This window comes from Strongylocentrotus purpuratus, unplaced genomic scaffold (assembly GCF_000002235.5).
Source record: "Strongylocentrotus purpuratus isolate Spur 01 unplaced genomic scaffold, Spur_5.0 spur5_scaffold_21, whole genome shotgun sequence".
NCBI classification, from domain to species: domain Eukaryota; kingdom Metazoa; phylum Echinodermata; class Echinoidea; order Camarodonta; family Strongylocentrotidae; genus Strongylocentrotus; species Strongylocentrotus purpuratus.
Genome location: NW_022145607.1, coordinates 31,515,667 through 31,540,955, shown reverse-complemented (window position 1 = coordinate 31,540,955; position 25,289 = coordinate 31,515,667). Strand labels below are relative to the sequence as shown.

General features: G+C 37.8%; 1 protein-coding gene across 1 annotated transcript; it reads right to left on the bottom strand.

The window, feature by feature from the left end:
* Window positions 1–357: 357 nt before the first annotated feature.
* On the bottom strand, window positions 358–21,473 carry LOC589682 (palmitoleoyl-protein carboxylesterase NOTUM). The gene is given in 16 exon segments (XM_030994514.1): window positions 358–2,270; window positions 5,072–5,485; window positions 6,688–6,810; window positions 7,411–7,541; window positions 7,981–8,028; window positions 8,802–8,940; window positions 9,381–9,475; window positions 10,108–10,302; window positions 10,615–10,717; window positions 11,242–11,300; window positions 11,695–11,725; window positions 11,728–11,754; window positions 12,420–12,515; window positions 12,992–13,044; window positions 15,424–15,866; window positions 20,899–21,473. Coding segments are annotated over 15 exon segments (2,064 nt in total). The 5' UTR covers window positions 15,819–15,866; window positions 20,899–21,473; the 3' UTR covers window positions 358–2,115.
* Between the last annotated feature and the right edge of the window lie 3,816 nt (window positions 21,474–25,289).

Below are 25,289 nucleotides of genomic sequence, written 5' to 3'. Positions count from 1 at the left end.
AAAGACAAATATGTAGAGTTTTTCTGTAAAATGCATAACATTAGCATTTTGTATAATTAATTCGTCCTTGTTTTCACGAAGTGACGGTAGTGAGGAAAATCGTAACGCAAAGTGAATGCAATTTTTTTTCACTACCGTCACTTCGTGAAAACAGCGACGAATTAGGCTATAACGAAAATATTTTGCATATTAGGAAATAACTAATTATACCATCATGTTCCTTACGTGAATATCTACAAACATGCAAATGTTCGTATTCATCGGTCATTCGAAGGCCGATATCATAGAGGGGGGGGGGGGGGGGGGGGGGGGGGGCGGTCCCAGGCTCCCAGCCCCCCCCCCCCCCATTAAGGGAGATGCTCAATTTTGACTTTCAAAATGTTTTTACACGATCATAAAGTATTCTTTATACGTCATACATTTACTTCAGTCAGCCCTATGTCTTGGAGAAGAAAGTTATCAATTAAATGTTGCGTAAAGAAAAGATAAACATTTCTGTCGTGTAGCGTATATATCATACAACGAAAAAGAGGTATATTGTGAATACTTTTCAGGCAATATAAGTATTGTCATATATTTCGTGAACTGCCACTCCGTTTTAAAACAAGATAAAGTGAAAATATACTTTTGGTACAAATATTCACGCAAAATCAAAACTTCAAAAGGAAATGAATTATAAATGTTTTGTTTCCAATGTGAAAAGAATGTTACAGCTTTAAATACCACCGTTCTTTTTCTTAAAGATTCACTCTGATCACATCGAGAATAACTTTCTGCTATCAGGTCATATTACAGGGGAAAGTCATACAAATGCTAAAAACTTAACAAATGCTAAAAACTTAACAGCTATATTAATTGGAAGTTATCAACAAAGGGTCGACTCATGATGTTCGATAAGATGGAGGGGACATTATATGCTTATTTTGGGGAGATTATAAATTGGTCTGGTGGTAATGGTCAGCTCTCTATCTTCGCCTACAAACCGACTCTGATCGGACCCGGGTTTGAAAGTTAGTCACTTCTTTCGCATGGTGACGCCAAAGGTCGGTCTCCAGACGTGGATAATCATGTCTGATTGACACGCAATCTTGAGAGTATCATCGAAATACATTTATTTATCTTGCTCGTGGTGTACCTTACACATATGTTAGTTTTCAAACGCACGATTGCATTTCTCCTCTCCACTACGTTTACACGAAATAATAATGTTGATTGTTTAAAAATGCAGTTTAAGTGATTAACAAGACTTTGACTTTCAAGAACTTGAGTTTAGAGACTAGCTGTGTACATTTCGTAATACTTTAGGAAAATAGAATCAACATCTGAACAAATGAATAATCCACGATGAAAATACTCTAAATACATAGGCCCAGTAGAAACATTCAAAATGCTTCTTACTTAATAACGAAGTAGTGGCATTACTTATAATCGTTGAATTAATATAGGACAATACAAAACACCACTTGATCGCATATTATACAACATATAAATATTCAGTAAATGCAAAGTCATAAAATAAACGCTATACAACTTTATACAAAAATGGAGTATTGTGTACAAAATATTATAGAAAACCTTTAAGATTAAGAATATACCCGAATCTATAAGTTAATAATTATGGTACAAGAATATAAAAAGGTGTTTTCGACGGGACAATTTCTATCCTGGTTTCTAAACGTTTTAGCTCTCGTCTTCCTTTCTTTTTAGGGGGAGGGGGCACAAATGTTGTTCGAATTGCAGGACGATGCTTTCGAAACAACAACTGCGCCTTTGGGAAACAGGTTTGGCGTATATATAATATCATAAGAAGGAGTTGCAATAAAATCGTTGGTCTGATCGCTCGCGAGGGACAGTTTTATCCCTACCGCAAGTGTAACACACACGCGAGTCCCAATTTACAACGACGGCAGATAACCCGTCTCGACTGCATGTACAAACAATAATGCAACTGTTCTTCTTTGAGATACTTGGCATAAATGTTTTCTGCAGCTCAACATTAAGATGAATGCTGCCTTTATCATAAAACATTAGAAACCAGGTGGAAATGATTTAGCGTTCTTTCCTTCAAACAGCCGAGAAGCAAACTCAACGGAGGACACAATCCTATCTGCTAGTTCAATTTTTCTTCTTGGAAGCTACGGCGATCATTCGCAGTCCAGCCTCGGGGTCGACTAGGGCCAGTGTTCTCTCATCGATGCCCAGCTGCTCGGCCAGGGCGCTGATTTTAAAACCAAAGAGTTGCATGAAAGAAAGAAGCTCCATGTCTTCACCTGGGTAAGGGAACGAGAAGGAAGGGAACGAGAAGGAAGGGAACGAGAAGGGACAGGCTTAAAAGACACCGCGTCTTTAACTTATTCTTATAGGCAGATCTTATTTTTGTTTTGTTTTCAGAAAAAGAAAAACTTCCAAGCAAAAACAAAGGGTTAAGACATTTGAAAATTTTATGAAAATAATAATTATTATTAAAAAACTTCAGATTTTTAAATTTGCCGACTGAATATCATTTTACTTCAAAAATATAAAAGTTAAATGTAAGTTTAAAAAATACAAACTTTATACAAAATCTTTTAGGTGAAAACACTGGAAATATTTCTATTTTGAGCCCAACTAAAGATCCCCCCATTCCTGAAATAATGCAGGCGCGGATCCAGGATTTCTTAGGGGGGGGGCCCAAATTTGAAATTATGCGAGCCAAATATTGGTACGTAATGGTGACCAACAATGACGTGATGCGGAGGGGGGGGGGGTCGGTGCAGGGAGGGGCGAATTTCTCCCTCCCTCCTCCGCGAAACGCGGAAGCTTTGACGTTTCATTAAATCATTAGAGAAAAAAAACGATTCGTTGTACAGTTTTCGAAAATAATTCTCGTCTGAATTTTGTTTTTCCCCTCTCGCGCGAAGCGCGAAAATTTTTAGGATTCATTAAATTATTAGAGAAAGAAAACAATTCGTTGTAGAGTTCTCAACTCTAAATTCTCGTCTGAATTCAGGATCTCCCCCCCCCCCCCTATCGCGCGAAGCGCGGAAGCTTTTAAGTTTCCTTAAATTATTAGAGAAACAAACCGATTCGTTGTACCGTTTTCGAAAATAATCCTCGTCTGAATTTAGATTCTCCCCCCCCCCCCTCCCGCGCGAAGCGCGGAAGCTTTTACGTTTCATTAAATCATTAGAGAAACAAAACGATTCGTTGTACAGTTCTCGAAAATAATTCTCGTCTGAATTTAGTTTTTCCCCTCTCGCGCAACGCGCGGAAATTTTTTGGATTTATTAAATTATTAGAGAAAGAAGACGATTCGTTGTAGAGTTCTCGACTCTAAATTCTCGTCTGAATTCAGGTTCCCCCCTTTTAAGTTTCCTTAAATCATTAGAGAAAAAAGACGATTCGTTGTACCGTTTTCGAAAATAATCCTCGTCTGAATTTACATTCTCCCCCACTCCCGCGCGAAGCGCGGAAGCTTTTACGTTTCATTAAATCATTAGAGAAACAAAACGATTCGTTGTACAGTTCTCGACTCTTAATCCTCGTCTGAATTCAGTTTACCCCTTCCGCGCGAAGCGTAGAAGCTTTTACGATTCATTAAATCATTAGAGAAAGGAGACGATTCGTTGTACAATTCTCGACTCTTAATCCTTGTCTAGATTCAGTTCCCCCCTCTCTCCCCCTCCTGCGCGAAGCGCGAAAGCTTTGACGTTTCATTAAACTATAAAAGAAAGAAGGCGATTCGTTGTACCGTTCTCGAATCTTAATCCTCGTCTGAATTCAGTTCCATCCCCCCCCCCTCCGCGCGAAGCGCGGAAGCTTTTACGTTTCATTAAATCATTAGAGAAAGAAGACGATTCGTTTTACCGCTCTCGAAATTAATCCTCGTCGGAATTAAGTTCCCCCCTCCCCTCCATCCCGCGCGAAGCGCGGAAGCTTTTACGTTTTATTAAATCATAAAAGATTGGTATTACCGTTCTCGCCTCTGAATCCTTGTCTGAATTCAGGTTCCCCACTTCCCGCGCAAAGCGCGGAAGCTTCACGTTTCATAAGATTATGAGAGAAAAAAGACGATTCGCTGTACCGTTCTCGATTGTTAATCCTTGTCTGGGGCGGCGGCGAAGCCGGCCCCGGAAGCATAGAGGTTTTAGGCGTTTAATTAAGGTCATATGAGCATATTTTTTTTAGTATACCTTATTATTTCGTGACACTGGCAGGTAACTATTTGGCGTTGGGTCCAGGGGCGGAGCCCCCCAAAATCAGGGGTTTTAGGCATTAAATTACCGTCAGATGAGCATCTAAGGGCCCGCCGTAGGGCCCTTGGTGGGATCCAGGGGGCAGAGCCCACGGAAGCTTAGAGGTTTTAGGCATTTAATCACGGTCAGATGAGCATATTTTGATGCCTCATTATTTGTTAACACTGGCAGTTAACTATTCTTTCTTTCTTGCTCTCATTCTATTTTATTTCTCTTTAATATACTTTTTCAAAAAAAAGTGTGGGGGGGGGGAGAGCTCGAGGCTCCCGATCCCCATCGTGCCTCGGGCCCTGACATGGAGGAATCTCAAGAATCACATTTCTTGCCTGGCTGCAAATTTAGGAATTTGTCATTTTTGAACAAACACATACAAACGTATAATTTACTAAAAATCTCGGAAAAATCTCGGAAATGATGTCATTTCAGCATTATTTGTAATCCACCGTTGTGGAATTAGAAATAAACCACGTTTGAATTTGATTTCCACTAACCCCCTCCCCCTCCCTATCAGTACGCCAGTATCTCCTCTTTTCCTTTCCCTTTCCTTTCTTCTCTCTTGTTTGTTTTATGGGGGGGGGGGGGGGGAGGGGTCAACAGCCTGGGAGGCAAAGCCCTTTCGGCCCCCGATCTCCTTCTTCCCCTTTTCTTTTCTTCTTCCTCTTCTTTCTTTCCCTTTCTCCTTTCGCTTCTTTTCCTTTTCTCTCTCTTTTTTTTTTTTTTTTTTTTTTTTGCGGGGGGGGGCCAAGGCCCGCTCGGCCCCCCCCCTGGATCCGCGCCTGAAATAATGATCCTGTGAATCGAAAATGACTATCGGTCCAGTGGTATAGATCACTTACCAGTACTGGGATTCGTCATCTTCGGGCACGTTGGATTACAATGCGGACAGGTGGCATGATCCACAAGCCTGTTGACGCACTTCTTCCCCGATGCTCTCCGGCTCTCAACCACCTCTCCCCCAGCAAGAGTCGCAATCCCGCTGCTGCTCAGCCCACTCATCCTATCCACAAAGTCGACATTCCCCCTCCCATCTCGCTTTCCTCTACCTCCTCCCCCTCCTCCTCCTCCTCTCCGTCGCTCTCGACCATCTTCGCGGTTCGATGTCGAGCTTGCCTCCGTGCTCTCCACCGGTACGTCATCTATGTCCTCTATGAGTTGTCTTGGGATGCTGGTGGTACGCGGTCGACGTCTTCTGCCTTTCTTGTTGTTTCGTCGCCGCGTTCGTCTCCTCTTTGCCGTAACTGTTGTCGAATCTGCAACACGCAAAGTGATGATAATGATAATAAAAAAACGGTGCTTATAAAGCGCTTATATACAATCGAAGTCTTTAAGCGCTAAAGTTAGAGCGTTACCGTGTAATACAAATTTCATTCAAAGTAACATTTCTCTTTTTCCAGGCATTTATTATTTGAATATTTCATGATAAATATGTTTAAATACGTTTTACAGCGCCATGGGTGTATTACTCACGATCATAAAATAATGTGTGTGATCCCGTAAACAGAGATTTTTTGTTGTTGTAGGCCCTTGCTACAAACCATAATTAAAGCCCTAAACAATTTGTTTCACAAAGTATGCGAGTCATTCTAACACAAGTTAACGTGAAGATATCAATTTTGTCAATGAATATATATAGCAATCCAGGAACTCTAACGATTGAATGGCCTTCCAGTGTTCCCTGGCCTGGTCCTTTCTGTAACTTGTTCCACAGTTGCAGAAACGGAGGGAAAAGAACATATCTCCAGCATGTTTCTAGGAGAGAGCGGGAGAGAGTCGCCGATCGAGTCAGCCAATTAAAAGATGATGATCGAGTATATAGCGGGTTTTTGAGGGCGACCAAACAGAATTATCAAGTCCTATTTTAAGATAATAATAATAATAGTGATATTCCCAATACATCAACAATTCAAAATCAACGATGTGTCCAAGTACTTTTCGGATATATATTATTACCCCGGTCATCTGATTCAGGCTTTCCCGTACACATTGTATGCACATTCTCCACTCCCTGGGTAGCATTCCGGCCAGTTGCCATATTACAAGCGCACACTTGCTCATCCAACCACAATAACTTTCGCATCCTACCGGTACCCATTTTAGGCCATTTAACATCTGGGTGGAGAGTGGCAAATGTAGATTAACGTCTTGCCAAAGGTCTTGCCAGAGGGCGTGCGGCAGGACTCGAACCTCGTACCTTGTGATCTGCAGTCGGGTGACTTATCCACTAGACCATAACACCTCATACCATGAGTTTTTAAACTTTCAAGAATCTTATGACTGCATGCATACTGCACGAGCGAGTATAGCTTATTGAGGGCGACCAAACAAAATTATCAAGTCCCATTTCATGATCATACCATGAGTTCCCAAACTTCCGAGAATCTTGTGAGTGCACACATTAGCTTTGCTTTCATAATGGTTGGAATTTCCTAATGGTATTCAAAAACTGACGTACCCGTGGTCGTTATCCTGGTCGTCCTTTCGTCCATGCTCTCAACCATTCCATCGACCTCAGGTTGGATTGACGGTGTTTCATGTCTTCTCGATCCTCCTCGGGACGGCGCTTCTGAAGGATTCACTGATATAGTAAAAAATTGAATGTGAATGATAACAAGAAAATAAAAGTCATAATTGTTAGGTGGATGGGGGTGCACCAAACCGTCATCCCTAATCAAGAAGGAAAAAACACCTTTTCGGTTTAAAAAAAAGAGCTCGGTGCCCAGACCCTTTTTGGAGCCTTGGGGGGACCGCCCAAATTTGGAAAGATACAAATATATTCGGTACATTTTCAGCATCTTCGGAGCACAATGAAAAAAAGACAAGCGTGTTTTTGTAATGTTGTCAAAAGTGCTATGCACATCCAACATGTCTAAAGTCAGATTCGTCATCATGATCACTCTTTTTTATTCGGTGGTCACTCAGACAATTATTTTTTACCATAATTCCTTTAAAAATCAGATCTTGATTTTCTTTCAATATACATACACATTCTTAAACATCATCAATACATGTTAAAAATCTAAAAAAGTCCATTGTCTAAAAAACATAATCCTGCTACTGAAGGACATCTGAAACGATAATTGTCGCGAGAAATTTCATTTCTGAAAAAGTAAAAGCATTTTTATTTCATTTAGGGGGGGGGGGGGACTTTCTGAAGAATTTTAACTCGGTAGCATACCTTGTTGATTTTGCTTTCCTTGTTGTCTGTTGTTGTTTGTAGACGATTCTCTAGGCTCTTCCTGATTCTTTAACCAGCATTGCAAGCTTTTATAAAGCTTGACATCTCGTACTTTGATATTACTCCAGTCGCTAATAATGAATATAACAGAAAGATACAAAGTAATCACTATATCATCCCAAACCTCAAATTCACGACAATTGAGAACTTGAGTTTTGTTTTTTGTCCAGTCAATAAAATAGACATAACAGAAACAGTACGAAACAGAGTATTCTCGATATCATTTCGAAATTCAAATTCACAATATTACTCCCGTCACCAAAGATTGATTAACCAGGAATAAGAATATTATTCTCAAAAACAATTTCCGCACTGATTTCCAGCTTTCTTAATCGTAAATTATAAGCAAACTGTTTTGCGCTAAACATCCCAGTCAGTATATGTCTTAAGTTTAATTTAGCACTGAATCTATCAAAATGCAAAGTAAAATACAAAGTGCAAATAATCTGATACAAGAGTTATATGGAATTTTTAAAATAATATTTTCGATAGTATAGAAACTAAACGTACCTTCTTCTAAGCACATTGTGGGCGTAACATGCTGGAGCGAACACAGTCCTGTGAGAAAAAGAAATTGTGAAGTGCAAGTGAGGAGAGTTTACCATTGCCATCGGAGGCGTAATTTCAGTTGCGTCAATATAGGCCTACCAGTTCTAATCAAGTCTAATCAGTTCCAACGAGTTCGTATGCCAGATAATTCAATTTGATGTTTGTACTGTTCTTTTTACATTTCACTGTTTGAAAAAAATGATATTCCCGCATGCTGTGTGATATAATGCGTCCTTGACTGACGCAGTCTTATGTCAGCAAATGACGCAGTGCTATGTCAGTAAATTAAGCATTAATAATAATAATAATAATAATAATAAAAACGTTACTTATAAAGCGCTTACCCCCGAAGACTCTTGTGCATCTCATCCAAACTATTAACGAACAAATCTAAACGATACGTAATTAGACTAGTGATTGTTTGTTATGTTGTTTGTTTGTTATTGTGTTTGTTTGTTTTTACCTAACTGCTAACCAAGCAAGGGTATGCTTGTAAGTATGGACCTGAGTTAGTAAGCAACCGACGGCTTTAAGTCCTCTTCGAGGGATTTGGTAATGAGGGGGTAATGCCTTGCCAACGGGCACTAGCGCATCGACTTGGTTTCGAACCCGGGACCTCCCGGTTAAGAGAAATTGCTATACCACTGACCCATCGCACCTTTTAATTTTCATGAAAATACCTTTTATTTTCTTCATTTGAATTAATCCATTAATGATCAGAGTTCAAAACTAAAATAATGACGTAACATACGACTTTCTTCTACATCCGTTTCCTGACTTACGTTGCGTTTCTAAGTGAGCCTCGCATCTGCCTCCCGACCTTCTGCATGTAATGCCAATGTCTTGCCTCGATGGGAGGGCCTTGCATGTTAATCGTAAGCTGAACTTCGTCATACAACCACTGGAATATGTAAACTGGGGCTGAAAAAACAAAATAATTAAACAAAATGCAAACTGACTTGAAGATTATGAATAAAGTTCAACAAAACTTTTGCTACGTCACTTAATAAGTGACCATCATAATTGAAAAAGACACAACAATCAGGATTAATTCAAACTACAATTAATAACTTAATTCAGTTCCCGTTTACAATGTATCTGGAGAGGATTAGAAAATGTTCCTTTTTTTTAGGAATATTGTTCCACCCAGAGGCGGACTGGGAACAAAACTCGGTTGCGGAATTTAAATGCGACCATCCAACTCATTCTATAAGATATAGATTTAAAAAAAAACTTTTAGGCCGCAAACAAACCCCAAATCTAGCGGGCGGCTAATTGGAGAATTTACCCAAACTCCCCATCGTATGCAGTCCGCCCCTTAACGATAACAAATTCTAATCCATTATGATATGGCTACTTACTTTTTAGAGTTTGGTGTAACCTGAAACCATAGAAACACTTCCATTTATCCGCGTATGTACCCAGACAGCTGTCAGGCACTAAACTGTTCCATAATCTGTGAAAGAAAATCAAGTGTAACATCCACAAATTTTCTAAGAAATTCTTAACCAAAACGGGTTAAATTGAAATTTCGCTATGCTGTTTTCAGATAAAATGACAAGGTTCGTCACACGGCTGCCGTTAATGTTTATATACCTTCAGTCAAATGTCTATTCACCAAGCATATTTTGTATTCAAACAGTAGGCCTATTTCATCCAAATAGATTATGTTTATTTCAGAAGTCATGTAACCATGAGTATTCTCATCTTATTCTATATCTAACGTCAGTTATCGGTATGGTATAAATGAGGGAGACCAGAGGCCAAAAGAATTCCAAACGGATTATTTCTTGCGAAGTGGAATCTGAGGAAACTACCTAAGTTTAAAATTCAGCATTTTCTCTTGAAGTAACGAGATAGCCAGGAACCTTCAATGAAAATTGCAGTTAAATTTATCTCAAATTATGCCTTGAAAATTGTATTAATTGCTCGATATCCCGTCAATATCCACGGCATGTCGGATGCCGAAGCGTCCTTACAAGAGAGATGGTTACACCCGCCAATCAAAAATTTCTGTCCGCAAATGTGGATTTTTTTTTTTTAAAGCCTTGTCGGCAAATCGCAAACATGCCAATATTGGGTACTTACTTGGTACCTCTTTGTAGCGTCCTTGCGGGATTGCAGTACAGGTCGAGGATACAATCTGACTGAGAATTACCCAAAGGCTCTGTCTCCAGGAACCATCCTGAATCAGCTAGACCCACCACCTTGGCTGTACTTCCTGCATCGTTCATCATGGAAGCCACACGATCGAGGTTCAGAAGCACACCTGTACCACCAGCGCTGTAGTGTCATAAAAAGGAATAGAAACAAATGGTTGTTGTTAAACTGAAAACCTGTTTGTCTTTACTTGAGGAGTTAACGTGAATCTAAAAGTTTGATGATCGTGAAATGAATGTCCATTTTCCAGTGTTTAAATTTTGCTGTGTCATCTTTAAGAACATTCTAAGTTCCGTCTCTGGCTATACTCCCTGCTGTATATATCATGATAGACGTACGGTCTAGGATTAAAAACACTCTTGTGCCACCAGCATGTAAAGGACATAATTGTTTTATTTATAACAAAATAGAATAGGAATGAAATTTAATAATTACCTGCTGCCTGCCAAGACCATTTGCTTAGCATCCATGAGACCTTCTGGTAGAAGATCCGTGATAACCTGCTGTAAGATGTCAGCTCCCATGAAAGAATGTGTGCCTGTATGACAAGAACAAAATGATACAGATTGTTCGGAATGATTCCAGGACAATACACGAAGTTCCAGGACTGTCGCTCTGGACAACTACCTCTGGAAACAACCTCCAAGTACCACTAATCCCGGACATTTACCGCCTTTAAAACTAACTACCATGATGATCTAAGGCAACTGCCAGGAAAATAACACCAAGCAACTACCCATCGACTGCTTACAAGCTGGAGAACCACCCCTGTTGTACTTACCCCTGGGTATAGTTGTCTGAGCGTAATTGGCGTAACTTTTAAGGGTAATTGTCCAGGGAATAAATTATCCTAGTTGGGAGGGGTTAAAAGGAGGTAGAAGATAGGAAAGGTGAGATCGAGAGAGAGATCGAGAGAGGGAGAGAGAGAGAGAGGGGGGGGGGGGGGGGGAGGCAATAAAAAAGGGAAACGAGAGTGAGAGACAGGGTATGTAGGAAGCCAATTGACATTATACATTCATTAACCATTAATACAACAAATGAAGGAACCAAATATCTAAATACCTGTTTCAGACGCCAACGACGTTCCAGTCCAGACATCACTCGAACAATATGGGATGAAACTAGAAGGTTAAGAAGACACAAGGAGGATACTTGGGTAAATCTTTACTGGACCAAAATATGTTTGTAGAGAAGGTCAAAAACGTGATTTTAAAAATCTCTTAATAATTTGAAAAGGAGAGACTAGTATGGATTCACGATTATATCTAAGGTAGATATAAGCTTAGTATCTCAAGGAAATATTTTCATGCTAATGTTCTAACTCACTAAGCCCAATATGATTTTCAAAAGTTTGTGATCTTTTAAATATATAACTTCATTCGGTTGACTTCACTTCTCATTTAATCTGTAACAATAACTGGTGTATTTGTCGATATCCTTTGGGTGTGGAACATGATTCGACTGGTTTGTTTACAGAATAAGATATCGATGCTTGGTCATCTACTTAAAACTTACACAACATTTGATTTCCACCAGATAGGGTTTCTTCAGGATTAGCTGACATGATACCCGATCCTGTATAAGAAAAAAGGAAACTAAGATATGATGATAATAATAATAATAATGATTTTGTTTAACCAGGAATGCATCATCAGCATCAGTACTATTCTTCCAGAGGGCCCTGCAATTATAATTACCTCCGCAAACTAATGGGTAACCACTCATAGACACCTGGGTGGAGAGTGGCAAATGTGGATTAATGTCTTGCCAACAGACGTTAGTGCCGGGCTGGGATTCGAACCCTCAACTCTTGAATAGAGAACTAAGTGAATTAACCACTAGACCACGGCACATTGATATTACAATAGCGAGAGAATGGGAAAGAGTTCACTATCAAAAGTCTAGGTACATTAAGTAGGCCTAACTAATCACAGAAGTAGCAGGTTCGAATATTTATATTTAACATTTTATTCTAGTGCTGTAGTGTTTAGTCATTTCTGTTCACCACAACTTAGTAAAAGGGTAACTCAGCAGTGTGCCCAGCATTAGCTAAGTTGGACATATCAATAATGGCTCGATAACAAAAAACATTCATGTACTTTCAAAATGATTTTAAAGTACGTCCGCAAACAAATGCAGAGTTGTACACAATAATGCAGTGGCTAGCCCCTAAGACCAATAAATCTATATTTTTAAAGTACAAATCAATTAATTAACCTGGCAGAAAGCTAGGTCGGTACCTGTTTTAGTTTGCGGCCATCCTCTTGAACTCATCCGATTGACCGAATGATTGTATCGATTTCGACAACTTTCGGCATCAAAGCAATAAAATCCACCTGTTTGGGGATATACAAACAAAAGATGTGTTATTCACCAGCTTAGCACCGATGAATTCAGATACAAATATACATTCCAATCAGATGTACGCATTAACTTACCATTGGAGCTGTACAAGCGCGAATATATAAGCCTGCGTTGATGCGTTGAATACAATAACAAAGTAAAAAAAAATTTGTTCACAGAAAATATGTTTTTATATGTATAAAGACTCAATAGTTTGCCAGATTCGTTCGAGGTCTGTTTTACTTCATTGTCATAATTAGTTTTAATGTCTGAAACACACTCAAATGAAATGAGCTCCATGGCAATATCTTGTCAATGAACTTGATGAAGTATATACATTTTGAAATATGACTGATGTTTAAGAAATAAGTAAATTTGTTATAATACACCAATTATCAACAATTATTTAATGTCTTGTTTGGATTTACATAGGACAGAAAATGAAGTGTGGGATTTTCGAAAAACGTACCTTCGAGAAAGATAAGCCACTTCTTGCTCTCATACGACTTTCGGAGGTAATACCTGGAAATCAATAAGGATGGCAAAAGAGATTTATACTGGAACTATGATATTCATACAGACGTGTATACACATTTTTCGCACGCAGTCACTGTTTCTGCGATAAACGATTAAATGTAACTGCTTCTAAAATCTGGAATGATATACCATATTCAATTCGAGCAATATAAGATATGTCAACATTAAAAAAGGGTAATGATGGGAAGATTGGTGGATCCTACGACATAATGAAGGAGAAGGCTAAAGATAGAGAGAGATGGAGAAAGAAATGACCAGATGGCTCTGGTGTGTGGAACTGCCCTTGGAAGAACACTTAAGAATATTTTGGATATTTCAGAAATAAATGTATATATATATATATATATATATATATATGTATTTATAAAAGTGCGAGAATTCTCAACTCTGACATGGCAACGGGTGTTCCAGAAAATGTAGGCGTGAATAAACACACACACAACCCAACACACAAGCAAGGTAAAACACTTTGAAATTGCATAATCATTTCTAAGTTTATTCCGAAGTATTTCTCGTAATAATTTTGTCCCTGTTCATGATGCTTGACTATGATTGAGTGATATTAAGTTTGTATGCCATGTATATTTGTTCATACAATGATTTGTTTCTGTATGTGTTTGCACTTCAGAACCTGAAGAAGGCCTCAACAAGCCGAAAGCTCGTAATAAAATTGTAAAGTACAGCTACGTCTCCCGTTCCTAGACCATTTTCTTCACGCCTATACGTGTATATAGGCCTATATATACATATATAATAGAAAAACAAATATGTTCTCTCAACATAAAACATTGGAAAGATCGTATGGAAGTAATGCATAGTATATAGAGAATACTGCCGAACAACGACGATAGACTAAAATATGATGAGGATGGGTGTGTGTGCGTGTGTGAGAGAGTGTGCGTGAGAGAAGGAGAGAGAGAGAGAGAGAGAGTGAGAAAGAGAGGGGAGGGAGTAGAGGAATGGGTTTCTCGATGTGGTTACACCTTGCCCATGGTGAGAGTGCAAACAAACAACGACACTACCGCAATTCTGCAGATGTGTTTAGACAGATTTCCATGCAGCACGGTTATAAAAGGGGGGCATCGATCGGGGGTCACCCACTAATATAAAAATGACCGTTGATTATTGATTATAAATGAATTTAAGTGAGACAAATGCAGTTAATAAAGTACACTGTTGCTCATAACGGTGGAATATTTTTGTTTATCCCAATTTATGGAATTATTTTAAAAATAATTTAAAAATACTAGATCTAGATAATAGTATACAGTCTCAGATTTTATTGAATAATAATTTGCCAATATGTGTTTTGCGTGACTGCTGAAGCATGTATATTATGCTACTATGTTTATCAACTAGGGGACCTATGCCCTTAAGTCATAAAGGACAGTAATGAGGATTAATGCCTCACAAAAGGGCTCTGATATAGCACATCGACACGGTGTTGATCCTGGGGCCTCACAGTTACGAGGCCATTGCTTTGTCACTGAACCATGACTGTACGCAGCGGGGGCTATGGTAGGGGGCAGTTTCCATAAATTAAAAAAAAAACAGAAAATGCAATAAATTTTCAATAATTTATTGCATTCTACCCCGGTCCCCAACATAAAAAAATCCTCTGGACTGCCATGCATTATGGCTCAAGGCATGGGCACACAGAAGATTTTTTTATGTTGGGGACCGGGGTAGAATGCAATAAATTATTGAAAATTTATTGCATTTTCTGTTTTTTTTTTAATTTGTGGAAACTGCCCCCTACCATAGCCCCCGCTGCGTACGGTCATGGTTCAGTGACAAAGCAATGGCCTCGTAACTGTGAGGCCCCAGGATCAACACCGTGTCGATGTGCTATATTAGTGCCCTTTTGTGAGGCATTAATCCTCATTACTGTCATTTATGACTTAAGGGCATAGGTCCCCTAGTTAATAAACATAGTTGCATAATATACATGCTTTAGCAGTCACGCAAAACACATATTGGCAAATTATTATTCAATAAAATCTGAGACTGTATACTATTATCTAGATCTAGTATTTTTAAATTATTTTTAAAATAATTCCATAAATTGGGATAAAAAAAAATATTCCACCGTTATGAGCAACAGTGTATTAGAAAAACCCTTAGCCTCTCGTTCAAAAGCCCCACATAAGCGCCTGCCCCCCCCCCCCCCCCCAACAAAAAAACCCATTAAAATATATATAATATATATATATTTTTATTTGTTTTGTAAATATTGTTCTCGAACCGCGTCTGATGCTTAAGTTAAGATTAGCATTTTGCAATGTTTCGAATAATACTTTCAACTTTTAAGCATGATCTAATTTTCTCATTTAGGCAAGGTTCACTTTGTTTCTAATAGCTTACCCTGCCGGTGAGCCATCATTGCATGTGACCGAACGGTTGGTCACGTGATGCAGTCTGAGTTTTTGAAGCTGCCCATCGAAGCCGCACGTGCTGAGCGCGGATGCAAGGTGCTGCAGCTGCTCCACAATGTTATCATTACTCAGGTTATTCAGATCCAGGACGTATTCCTTCTCGTCTAGACCCGGTTGGAACTGGTCCCCACCACCGGGACTAGGACCTCGTATGATGGGCTGGGTACGAGCGGGCAGTTCCTGGTCGTAATGGTCCTGGCCACCGGGGTCGTTGTTCCGTGGTCGCATCGCTGCTCGTCCGCGTCCATTGTCGACGAGGTTGAGGAGAAAGATGATGAGAGGTAGAAGGGTTTGTAATCGCTGAGGAGATGGTGTTCGTGACATCCTGGTGAGTTATTCGCTTTACGGTTTATTAATACCGGAGATGAAATTCTGTAAGATATAAATAGTGAGAGAGATGAGCATTACAACATTATACTTTATGGAAAGATTAAAATAAAAAGACAATCCCCAAAATAGGTCCCGCTATCTTTTAAATTGATTAATCAATTTATTTATTTATTTTTATTTTTATTTTTATTTTTTATTTTTTAATTTATTTATTATTATTATTATTATTATTATTATTATTTTTTTTTTTTTTTTTTGGGGGGGGGGGGGGCTGGGATTGGGTTCTTTAATTCGTTTCCAACATGAGCCTCATTTATAATCAAGAATAGGGAGTGGGTCTTGCAAATTATTCTTGGGGTGAGCCTCCTATATAGACCCCTATATAATTTTACACTTCCAACCTATTTCTCACCAAGTGAACTTTGTGGAAACATTCAAAGTAACACGGTAATCGTTACACGAGTGTTAACTGATCAATTCATTATATTTTCGGCCGAACAAACGGCTGACTTTAACACTCCTAATTATTCAAATTAATGGAGCAACCTTTAAGTTTTGTTACCCCAAACCCAGCGCCTACACCTACAACAAAGGCAGACGCAATTGATCACTTTGTAGTCGATGCCCGTTTTTGATCAAGTATTAGGTTTTCCTTCCAGATATCGCTTTCTCACGGGTATATGGAACAAAGACTGCTTCGAAGTAGATTTTTATTTCAAACATCGATTCTATTGCCAATTCCCTTGATGATGTAGTTTGTTAGCGATAAACTGACCTGTATAAAGATGAAAGCCGAAACAAGTTGGACAAACAGTATCCGATAGTCTCGAGAGAGGCAAACTGATAATGACAAGTTTTGCACATTTTCTTTAAAAAAAATCGTGTAGCTTTCAAGGTGAGGACTACGGTTATATTTCGTTAAAACTGCTACATAAACGGCGCCTGCTACAGTTAAAGCGCGCCAAATGAACCTCGCAAAGACCAGGCCACAAAAGTTTGTTTTATCCGTCTGCCTGTTACACTTCAAGGTCGTGTCCAGATAGAAATTTACATAATATCTGCAAAATAATACATTGCGTATGAGGCTGAGGGGGTTGGGGCTATAACCCTTGATAATTTCAAAAGTTGTGGGCAGACGCCAAGGGGGAAGGGGGGGGGGTGGGAGGCGAAATTCTCTTTTCTGAAATCCCGCTGAGCTTCCAAAAGGCTCCGAAAAAGGAGATGTGGGAGCCATCCACCCCCGCAGCAAATAACAATTATTTTGGTCTTACTATGACTTTTTAAAAATAAATCTATCAACAAAGGGGCCTCTCGCCCTTTTCTAGAGAGAAAAAGAATTCAGCAATAAAAATAATAATAACAAAAACAACTTCGGCGCTAATTATGGCTTTGTGTTGCATAAATCTTACTAAAAACCTTCACCTAATAATAAATGGAGGTATGTGTGTCCCAAAGCATTTTCCTCTTTCACGTCATCCATACCAAGTTGAAGTTTTATATAAATAGCTGAAAAGCGATATTCTGTTTTCTTTCCTCACGGGAAAATCATGTACGTGTGCGCCCGGTACGGTTTCAAGATCATGAATGAAAGCGAGTCCATGCCTTAAAGTTTGTGAGCAGTATACATGAGACGACGTCCCACATTTGTTAATTGGGTCGGGCGAGTTCAAAACTTGCTTTGATTTAGGTTAACAATTCGTAAGCAAGTTTTATATCATCACTTTGAATTTAATATATTTATTTACAGTCATTGAAAGGTATTATATTCCACATTTTATATATCCTGATTATTTCTGCGTTATGTAAACAATTTATTGACAGTTTTTATTGTACATATTTCATTGTGATCATTGAAAGGTTTGTGATTTGTTTTATCATCATCGAAATTTCCTTTACTTAATATACCTCAAATTTAGTCGACTTTTTTTGTGTGTGTGCGTGTGTAACTTCTGAATTGCCCTTTTTAATTGTTATAGATGGATATGTTTCACTGCCATGAAACATTTTAAATTTGTTTCTACTGCCTTGGCATCCGCTGATCCATTAATCTTGTAAAAAATCTATCCAATTGAATGCAATATAGTAATAGCTGCTTTACATTTTCTTTTTGATGGATGAAGTCACGTTCACTTTTTAAATTTTTATTGAACGAATATACGTCAATGTACAATTTACAACCATATTTCATGTTTTCTGGTATTTTAGTGTAAATATTAAACATATAACTTGAATTATTTTTTTTATTTAGGTATCGTTTGCATTAAACGAAAATATAATATATATTCGGCAATGCAAGCGTGTATAGTTCTTCAGGTACATGCTCGTAAATGAAGTATTTTTTTTAAGAGAAAGAAATTTTAAAACGTTATTAAAACATACAAGCAGTGAGAAATGACATGCTAACAATTGAGAAAAGACAATTTTTTTAACATGGCTATGATCATATCCATTATAATAGTAGCTTAATATCTTGTATAAAGTGACATATTTTTTTTAATTTTCCTCTTGTCAGAGGTACTTTATTCATTTACAAAAATAACCAACACACAAATCATTACATCATAACAAAATTTTACATTCACTTTAAGTATTTTCTTAAACTATTAAGAGAAAATCTTCAGTGATATAAAATATCCCCGAAGATTTTCCTTAATTCCCAGATGCTATTTCAAAAGCTCTCAAAAACTCTCCAAAAAAAAAAAAAAAAAAAAAAAAATACTATGTCCCGAGAGCCCCTGAAACAACATCCGAGATGTTATCCAAGAGTAACTCGTATTTAAAAACATGCCATATGAAAAAGCTGTTGTATGGTTTACCTTGAAAATAATTTAACATATACATCAAATAGATTGCGTATTGAGCATATGCAACGATTGTATTTATATCTGCTCCATTTGCATGTTTGAAATCAAAACCAGCAATTAATAATTCTTCGTTTAATATAATTTTTTCTTTAAAGTTCAATTCAATCAATTCCACAATACGTTTCCAGAAAAGCTTTACGCTCGGGCACTCTAAAAGAACATGAACGAAAGATTCTGCTGTTTTACAAAAAATGCAAAGGTTTTCATTTACAATTTTCCATTTGCACAGATTGTATCTAAAGGGTAAAATCCTATGAAATGTCTTAAAGTTGAGTTGTTTTATTTAATTGTTTTTCAATGTCTTAAACTTAAATTTTAATGTATCTCTCCAATCAAAATCAATGACAAGGTTCAGTTTACCTTCCCAAAATGTTAATACAGCTGGTTCTCTTTTCTTAAAGTCACACAATAGGCTATAGAAATGGCTAGATTTCATTGAAGATAGTCTTATAAAATCAAGTGTTCTTATTTCGTATAAGTCGCCTTCGAATTGTGAATTTGTTTTATCGTCATGTGCGTAATTAACATCTTGAATTCTTTCGATCCACATTTTTGGGATCGCATTTTTAAGCTTCGTATACATAAAATCAACTAGCAAAGAATTTGAGCCAAGCACTCTACAAATATGTTCTCTTGGCCGAAAACGTCCATTTTCTACAATGTCATTCATTGTTATAATGCCTTTTCTAAACCATTCTTTAAAAAAGAGAGGTTTGCTCTCATGTGTAATATTACTATTGTACCACAATACTTGATTTTCAACATTCATAACTTGTGGAAATTGAATATATTTAAGTTCGCTCCAAGTTACGAGACAGTTAACATAAAAATTAGGTGTTTTTTGTTTTAAGCATAACTTTAACATGTCTTTACTGGAACAATTTGTTTTCAAAATTACTAACAACGGACATATTTTTTCAATCCAGTATCTAAACATAAACTTCCACGGTATATCATAATTATTTTCAAAGAAATTGTTAAACCATGATAAATGTAGCGATTGAAATTTAGAGTATAAAGTATAAAGTGACATATGCTTTAATAAAAGAATCGTATTAAAATAGGTACAGAAATGTGCACAAATGCTTATCGTATGTGGCTAATATACACATTTTAAAACAGGAAAATGTGGCTTTCAAAACAAACAAAAAAATCTGAGAAGCGGGTATGACATTTCAAAAAAGAGAGGCATCATTAGCTTGTATTATTATAATGCGGCAAGATTAAATGTGGGTATACCCATCGTACAAACTGTCTTTAAAAGGAATATATAAATGAACATACTAGACTACTTTTAAAAGGCCTATGTTACATTGACCACCCAAATAATAACTAATGACCAATTAATTCACTCGAACATATAATACTAATTTGATTACTCTGAGTAAATCGTTAACAATATTGTCAGCTATTCTAACGGAGGTGATATTACAGCAATGTAAATCAAATGAATCAAATAAAAGCTACCCCGAGCCTTTTCTAAAACAAATATGTTGGTATTCAATAGTATTCATGAACATTGACTTTACTCTAAGCTTTGGCATAATGCCAGTATCAAACTAACAATCTAAGACAGGGATAAAAGAAGATTGATAAAAGAAGGAACTAGGTCACATTTAATAAAAGATTGAACAACTTTTTGAAGCCTGAAAAAGTGTCAACTGCATTTCCAGTGGAAAATTCAAGCGTTGCTAAGCAGTAGGTTATTCAATATTTTCATTTTGAAATAAATAAAAAAAAAATGATACAAAGTACGTACTTGCGCCAGTGATCTAGTTAACTATAATTAGACGCAGTTGAATTAACAAAATGGACATCCGAGAATGAATGAGAAAATATGAACAAAGCTTATTTTCTATCAATTAAAGTAAATTCAAATTATATTACAGAGAAAAACATTATACATCATACATGATATCATGGGAGATCATATGAAACTGAAGCCAAAGAAAGCAAAAGCCCGAGGTAGACCGAAGTCGTCATAATTTGTACATATATTTTATATGTATATATGTACAAATACATTCATATAAATATAATTCACAGATATGTAAATATAAATATATATATATATATATATATATATATACATTGTATATGCTTGTGGTATTGACGGGCATAATCCTTATCGAGAAGAAGACATCATAGGAGGAAGAAAGACTGTTATAAAGGAAGAAATAAGAAACAAGGATTGAGAAAGGGAAATATACCTCTAAGCTGTCTCTCCCTGATTATACTCAGGAACCGTCCAGAGAAAGAATGGGATCGCACAGAAGAAAACATCCAAAGTATTTATAATTCCACAATTTTGGTTCTCCAACCACACTGGAGCGTCTCATCTGAAAATGGATAACAGATTCCAAGAGCGAGGTACGTTAATGGGTTTTCGCTTGCGATCTCGAAACTCTCTCACGTTCTGCATCCCACATCCTCACCGCTCTCTCACTCGAACGCAAAATGAACTCTTGGTTTGCTATTTTTCATCCGCTCTGGGCATGGTGATGACCATGAAGGGTGCTATAACATAGCCAGCTCCCCGTTCTTTTCTCTTTTTTTCTTTTCGTATTTTCTCTCGTTCTCCTCCATCTCTCTCTCGCACTCTCCCATCCACCCTCAAACGATACCGCTTCTAACAATTGTAACTTCAAAGGGCGACGCCGCCAAGTACTTCTAACAATAAGCGATTGCATACAAGGCAAATAAAACGCAGCGGCCTGCAAGTCTTCGAGGACAAAACACACCAGTATACGCGAGGCGGTGTGATTTTCCTTCTCTCTTACCCGCGCGCTCTCCTTTTCTCTCTCACCACCGAACCCAAAGCACGCATTGAAAGAGGAAACATCGACAAATACCACTGAAGAGCGAAATAGCCTTCTCTTTTCTTTCCTTTGCGGACTCCCTTTGTAGCTTATGAGTGAACTCTAAAGTGCTTCTGTTGTCGCCGAAGATAATACGCCCTCTTTCTCTCAGTTTAACGGTCACTTAAGTTTTACACCATCCCATTCACGCAAAGCACAATGAGGATGAATGCCCTCAACTTGTGAGTTGACTTTTGAGGGGAAGAAGAGGGAAGGCATGACAAAAGGGTGGACGCAGTGGGGTTATAACTTTTGAATTGAATCAGATCAGTGCACACACCGATTCAAAGTTTATCATTTAACACGTTCCCAATGAAATTCCGTGTGAGATCCGTAATCTAAACAGAGTCCATGGTATTTAGCTACTAACATAGACGGGGAGGACATGTCGCATTCTCTGACGATTTTTAAGTATTTGAAGTGTTCTGGTAAATTCTATTTCGTATAACTATAAGCATTTATATATACCCCTCCCTTTACCCCCCCCCCCCCCTCTTTCTCTCTCCCTCTCTCACACGTTTACTCGAGCGTTTTGAGTACACGGAAGTTAAGACTCCTACCTATATTTCACCCCTCTCTCTTCCCCCACCCCCTTACCCCCCCCCTCTCTCTCTCTCTCTCTCTCTCTCTCTCGTAACACCCAACCCCTCATGAAACGCATCCCAAGGTATCGGAAAGCGTGTAGGGGATGCATGTCAAAAAGAAAATAATAACGGTAGGTAACATGAGCTTTGCTTTTGCAGCTTCTGACGGCGAAAGATCAAACGCTTATTTACTCCACACTTCGTTTCTACTGTTACTTGCTTTCCTGAACTTCAGCAGTGTTGTAGATATGGTGTAAGCGTGTGTGTGTGCGCGCTTGGGGGATGTGGGGAGACAGAGAAAAGATGGAGGAAGGGAAAGAGAGAGAGAGAGAGAGAGAGATAGAGAGAGAAGGGGAAGAGAGATAGAGAGAGAGAGAGAGAGAGAGAGAGAGAGGGAAAATGGGTTGAGACGGGGAGGGGGGAGGGGGGGGGGTAAAGATAGATGGATCATTGGAGATAGTGAGATGTCTATGTACATATATATTATTATTTACAGACAGAGGAAGAGAGAGAAAGAAAGATGGATATAGATAGGAGTACTTAGATGAAGAGAGAGAGAGAGAGAGAGAGATGTGAGTGAAAGGGGTAGAGGAAGATAGTGAAAGGGAAGAGGGAGACAAAAATGAAGGTGGGGGTAGACGGAGCATTGGGGAAAGAGAGTAGCGAGAGATAGGGTACTATAAAGAGAGAGAGAGAGAATGGAAGAGAAAGGGTAGAGATGGAGCATTAGAGATGTATATATAGCAAGTGAGGGAGAGGGAAAAGAGAGAGAGAGAGAGAGAACAATAAAACATACAAATAAACAACAAAACAAACAACAAAATAAAGAAACGAGACTGGGTATACATACAAAAAGATATCCTTGCATAAATGCCGCGTACTTCTGTAGAAATTAAGACTGCCGCCAAGCACATGTAATAAAAAACGCCAAGGGCGAACAGCATTTATCTTTTTTTAAGGGATGTGTGGAAAGAAAGAAAATTACAGCAAATTATTAAAATGAACATGGGCCACAGTTTTATTACATTCTGGCGGTTCCTTTGGACTCTAATTTAGCATTTAGTCTGTATGTTTGATAACAGCGATAAATATGGCTATACAAATGCATGCTAAGACTAACTTAGGGAAACATATTTCTCTCGACTATATCACAACGATAAAGTACTCTCTTGAATACATCACTGTTTGTATATTTGTACGAAGTAAGACTATACGTTTAAAAGATTGTATCTTGATTCAAAATGATTCAAACGATGTTTATTTCTCATGCAAAACATAATACACGAATAATTATATCACAAACAAATATGCAATGAAACGACAAATGTAATGGAAAAAGCACGAGAAAGAGGAACTAACTTGAAGCGATCAACGGAACTATTCTCACGCTTCATAAACCGTTCTATAAAACAAGAAATTAAAATATGTTTATAGTATTGTTAGTTTTGAAATACCCCTTTATCCAATCTTCAAAACAATTCATTCAATTTGCTGCATTTATTTCGTATTCATTCATTGAGTGTTGACCGGTAAGACAGATTAAATAAAAAACAGTTTAATGTGGGACACTTTTGTAGCTTAACAATTTTCTTTTACTCTTTCAGTTTGCAACTGGGTAGGCTATTGACGTAATGATGGCGATGATAATAAGGACGATGTGATTATGAAGACGATGTGTGTGCATTTTGGGTGTGTGCGTATGTGTGTGTTCGTATTTGTGTGTTCATAAATACAGACTAAGAAATTAAGGTCGAAGTGGGCACCTCAAAATATTGGAGTCTGTTTTAGTGCGTGTGTGTGTCCGCGTGTGCGCTCGCGTGTGTAACTAAAGATCTAAGTTTGTACAATAAGTGGCAACCCTGAAAATAATAGGGTACAAATTTGAACCTGAAAATATGTAGATATTTTCCTTGGACCGTCGGACGATGAGGTGTAAAATGATTTCTAGAGCTCTACAGGACAGTCTACCCTAAACTATAGTGTAAGTTGGGAAAATTGAGAACATGTTTAAATATACATTCCCCCCGTAAATATAATGATTGTAAATTTGTTTTTATACAACACTGTGAAACATGTTTATTCCGTACTCAGTAACTAAGAAGATGAAAGTTTATGAACATTTCTGTACAAGGCAAGTTGGAGAGGAGCTCGCATGATATGTCAAAGTATCACCAATGGGTGTTTCACTGATGACAACTTTAACAAATTATAACTTTCCGATTTTCAATCAGACGTTGGTCAAACTTTTACCAATTTGTGTCTCCTATTTTTTCTGTTTTTATGAGAAAGAAAAGTAGTATCAGGGTGGACTTCCCCTTTAGGGATCCAAGAAACAAGAGTTTGACCTTAAAAGGTTCGATTTTGGTACCGTCAGAGGTACTGCTGTTGTACCGATTTAGGGTGCGTTCAATCGAATTTTCGAAGCTAGAATCACAAACATGAATCACAATTCAAAACGCCGTTACAAAAAGCAAGGTCACTGCGGTTTGCGTTCAAGCGATTTTTCATCAACGCTGATTCTAGCTCATTGCGAGCCAAACCACTGCGCATCACACTGCGCAGTATGGCCCAGGAACTTCGGCGCGCGCTTTCTGGAATTGTTTACGGCCGACTGTCGACTGCTGTTTTTAGCATAGATCGCAATAATAAGACAAAGAATGAGAAGGTGATAGAAGGAAGAAACAAAGAATAACATAAGGAAAGCGGAAAGATAAAGTCGATAGAATGATTAAAACAAAGAATAACATAAGAGAAGGTGAAAGAAGGAAGAATCGAAGAATAACAAAAGGAAAGACAGAAAGACAGAAATAGAGAGTGATAGAATGCTTAAAACAAAGAATTACATAAAAGGTGATAGAAGGAAAAAACAAAGCATAACATAAGAATAGAAGGAAGAAACAAAGAATAACAAAAGAGAAGGTAATAGAAGGAAAAAACAAAGAATAACATAAAAATAGAAGGAAGAAACAAAGAATAACATAAGGAAAGACAGAAAGAGAATGTGAAAAAAGGAAGGAACAAAGAATGACATAAGGAAGAACAGAAAGAGAAAAGTGATAGAATGATTAAAACAAAGAATAACATAAGAGAAGGTGAAAGAAGGAAGAATCGAAGAATAACATAAGGAAAAACAGAAAGACAGAAAGAGAGAGTGATAGA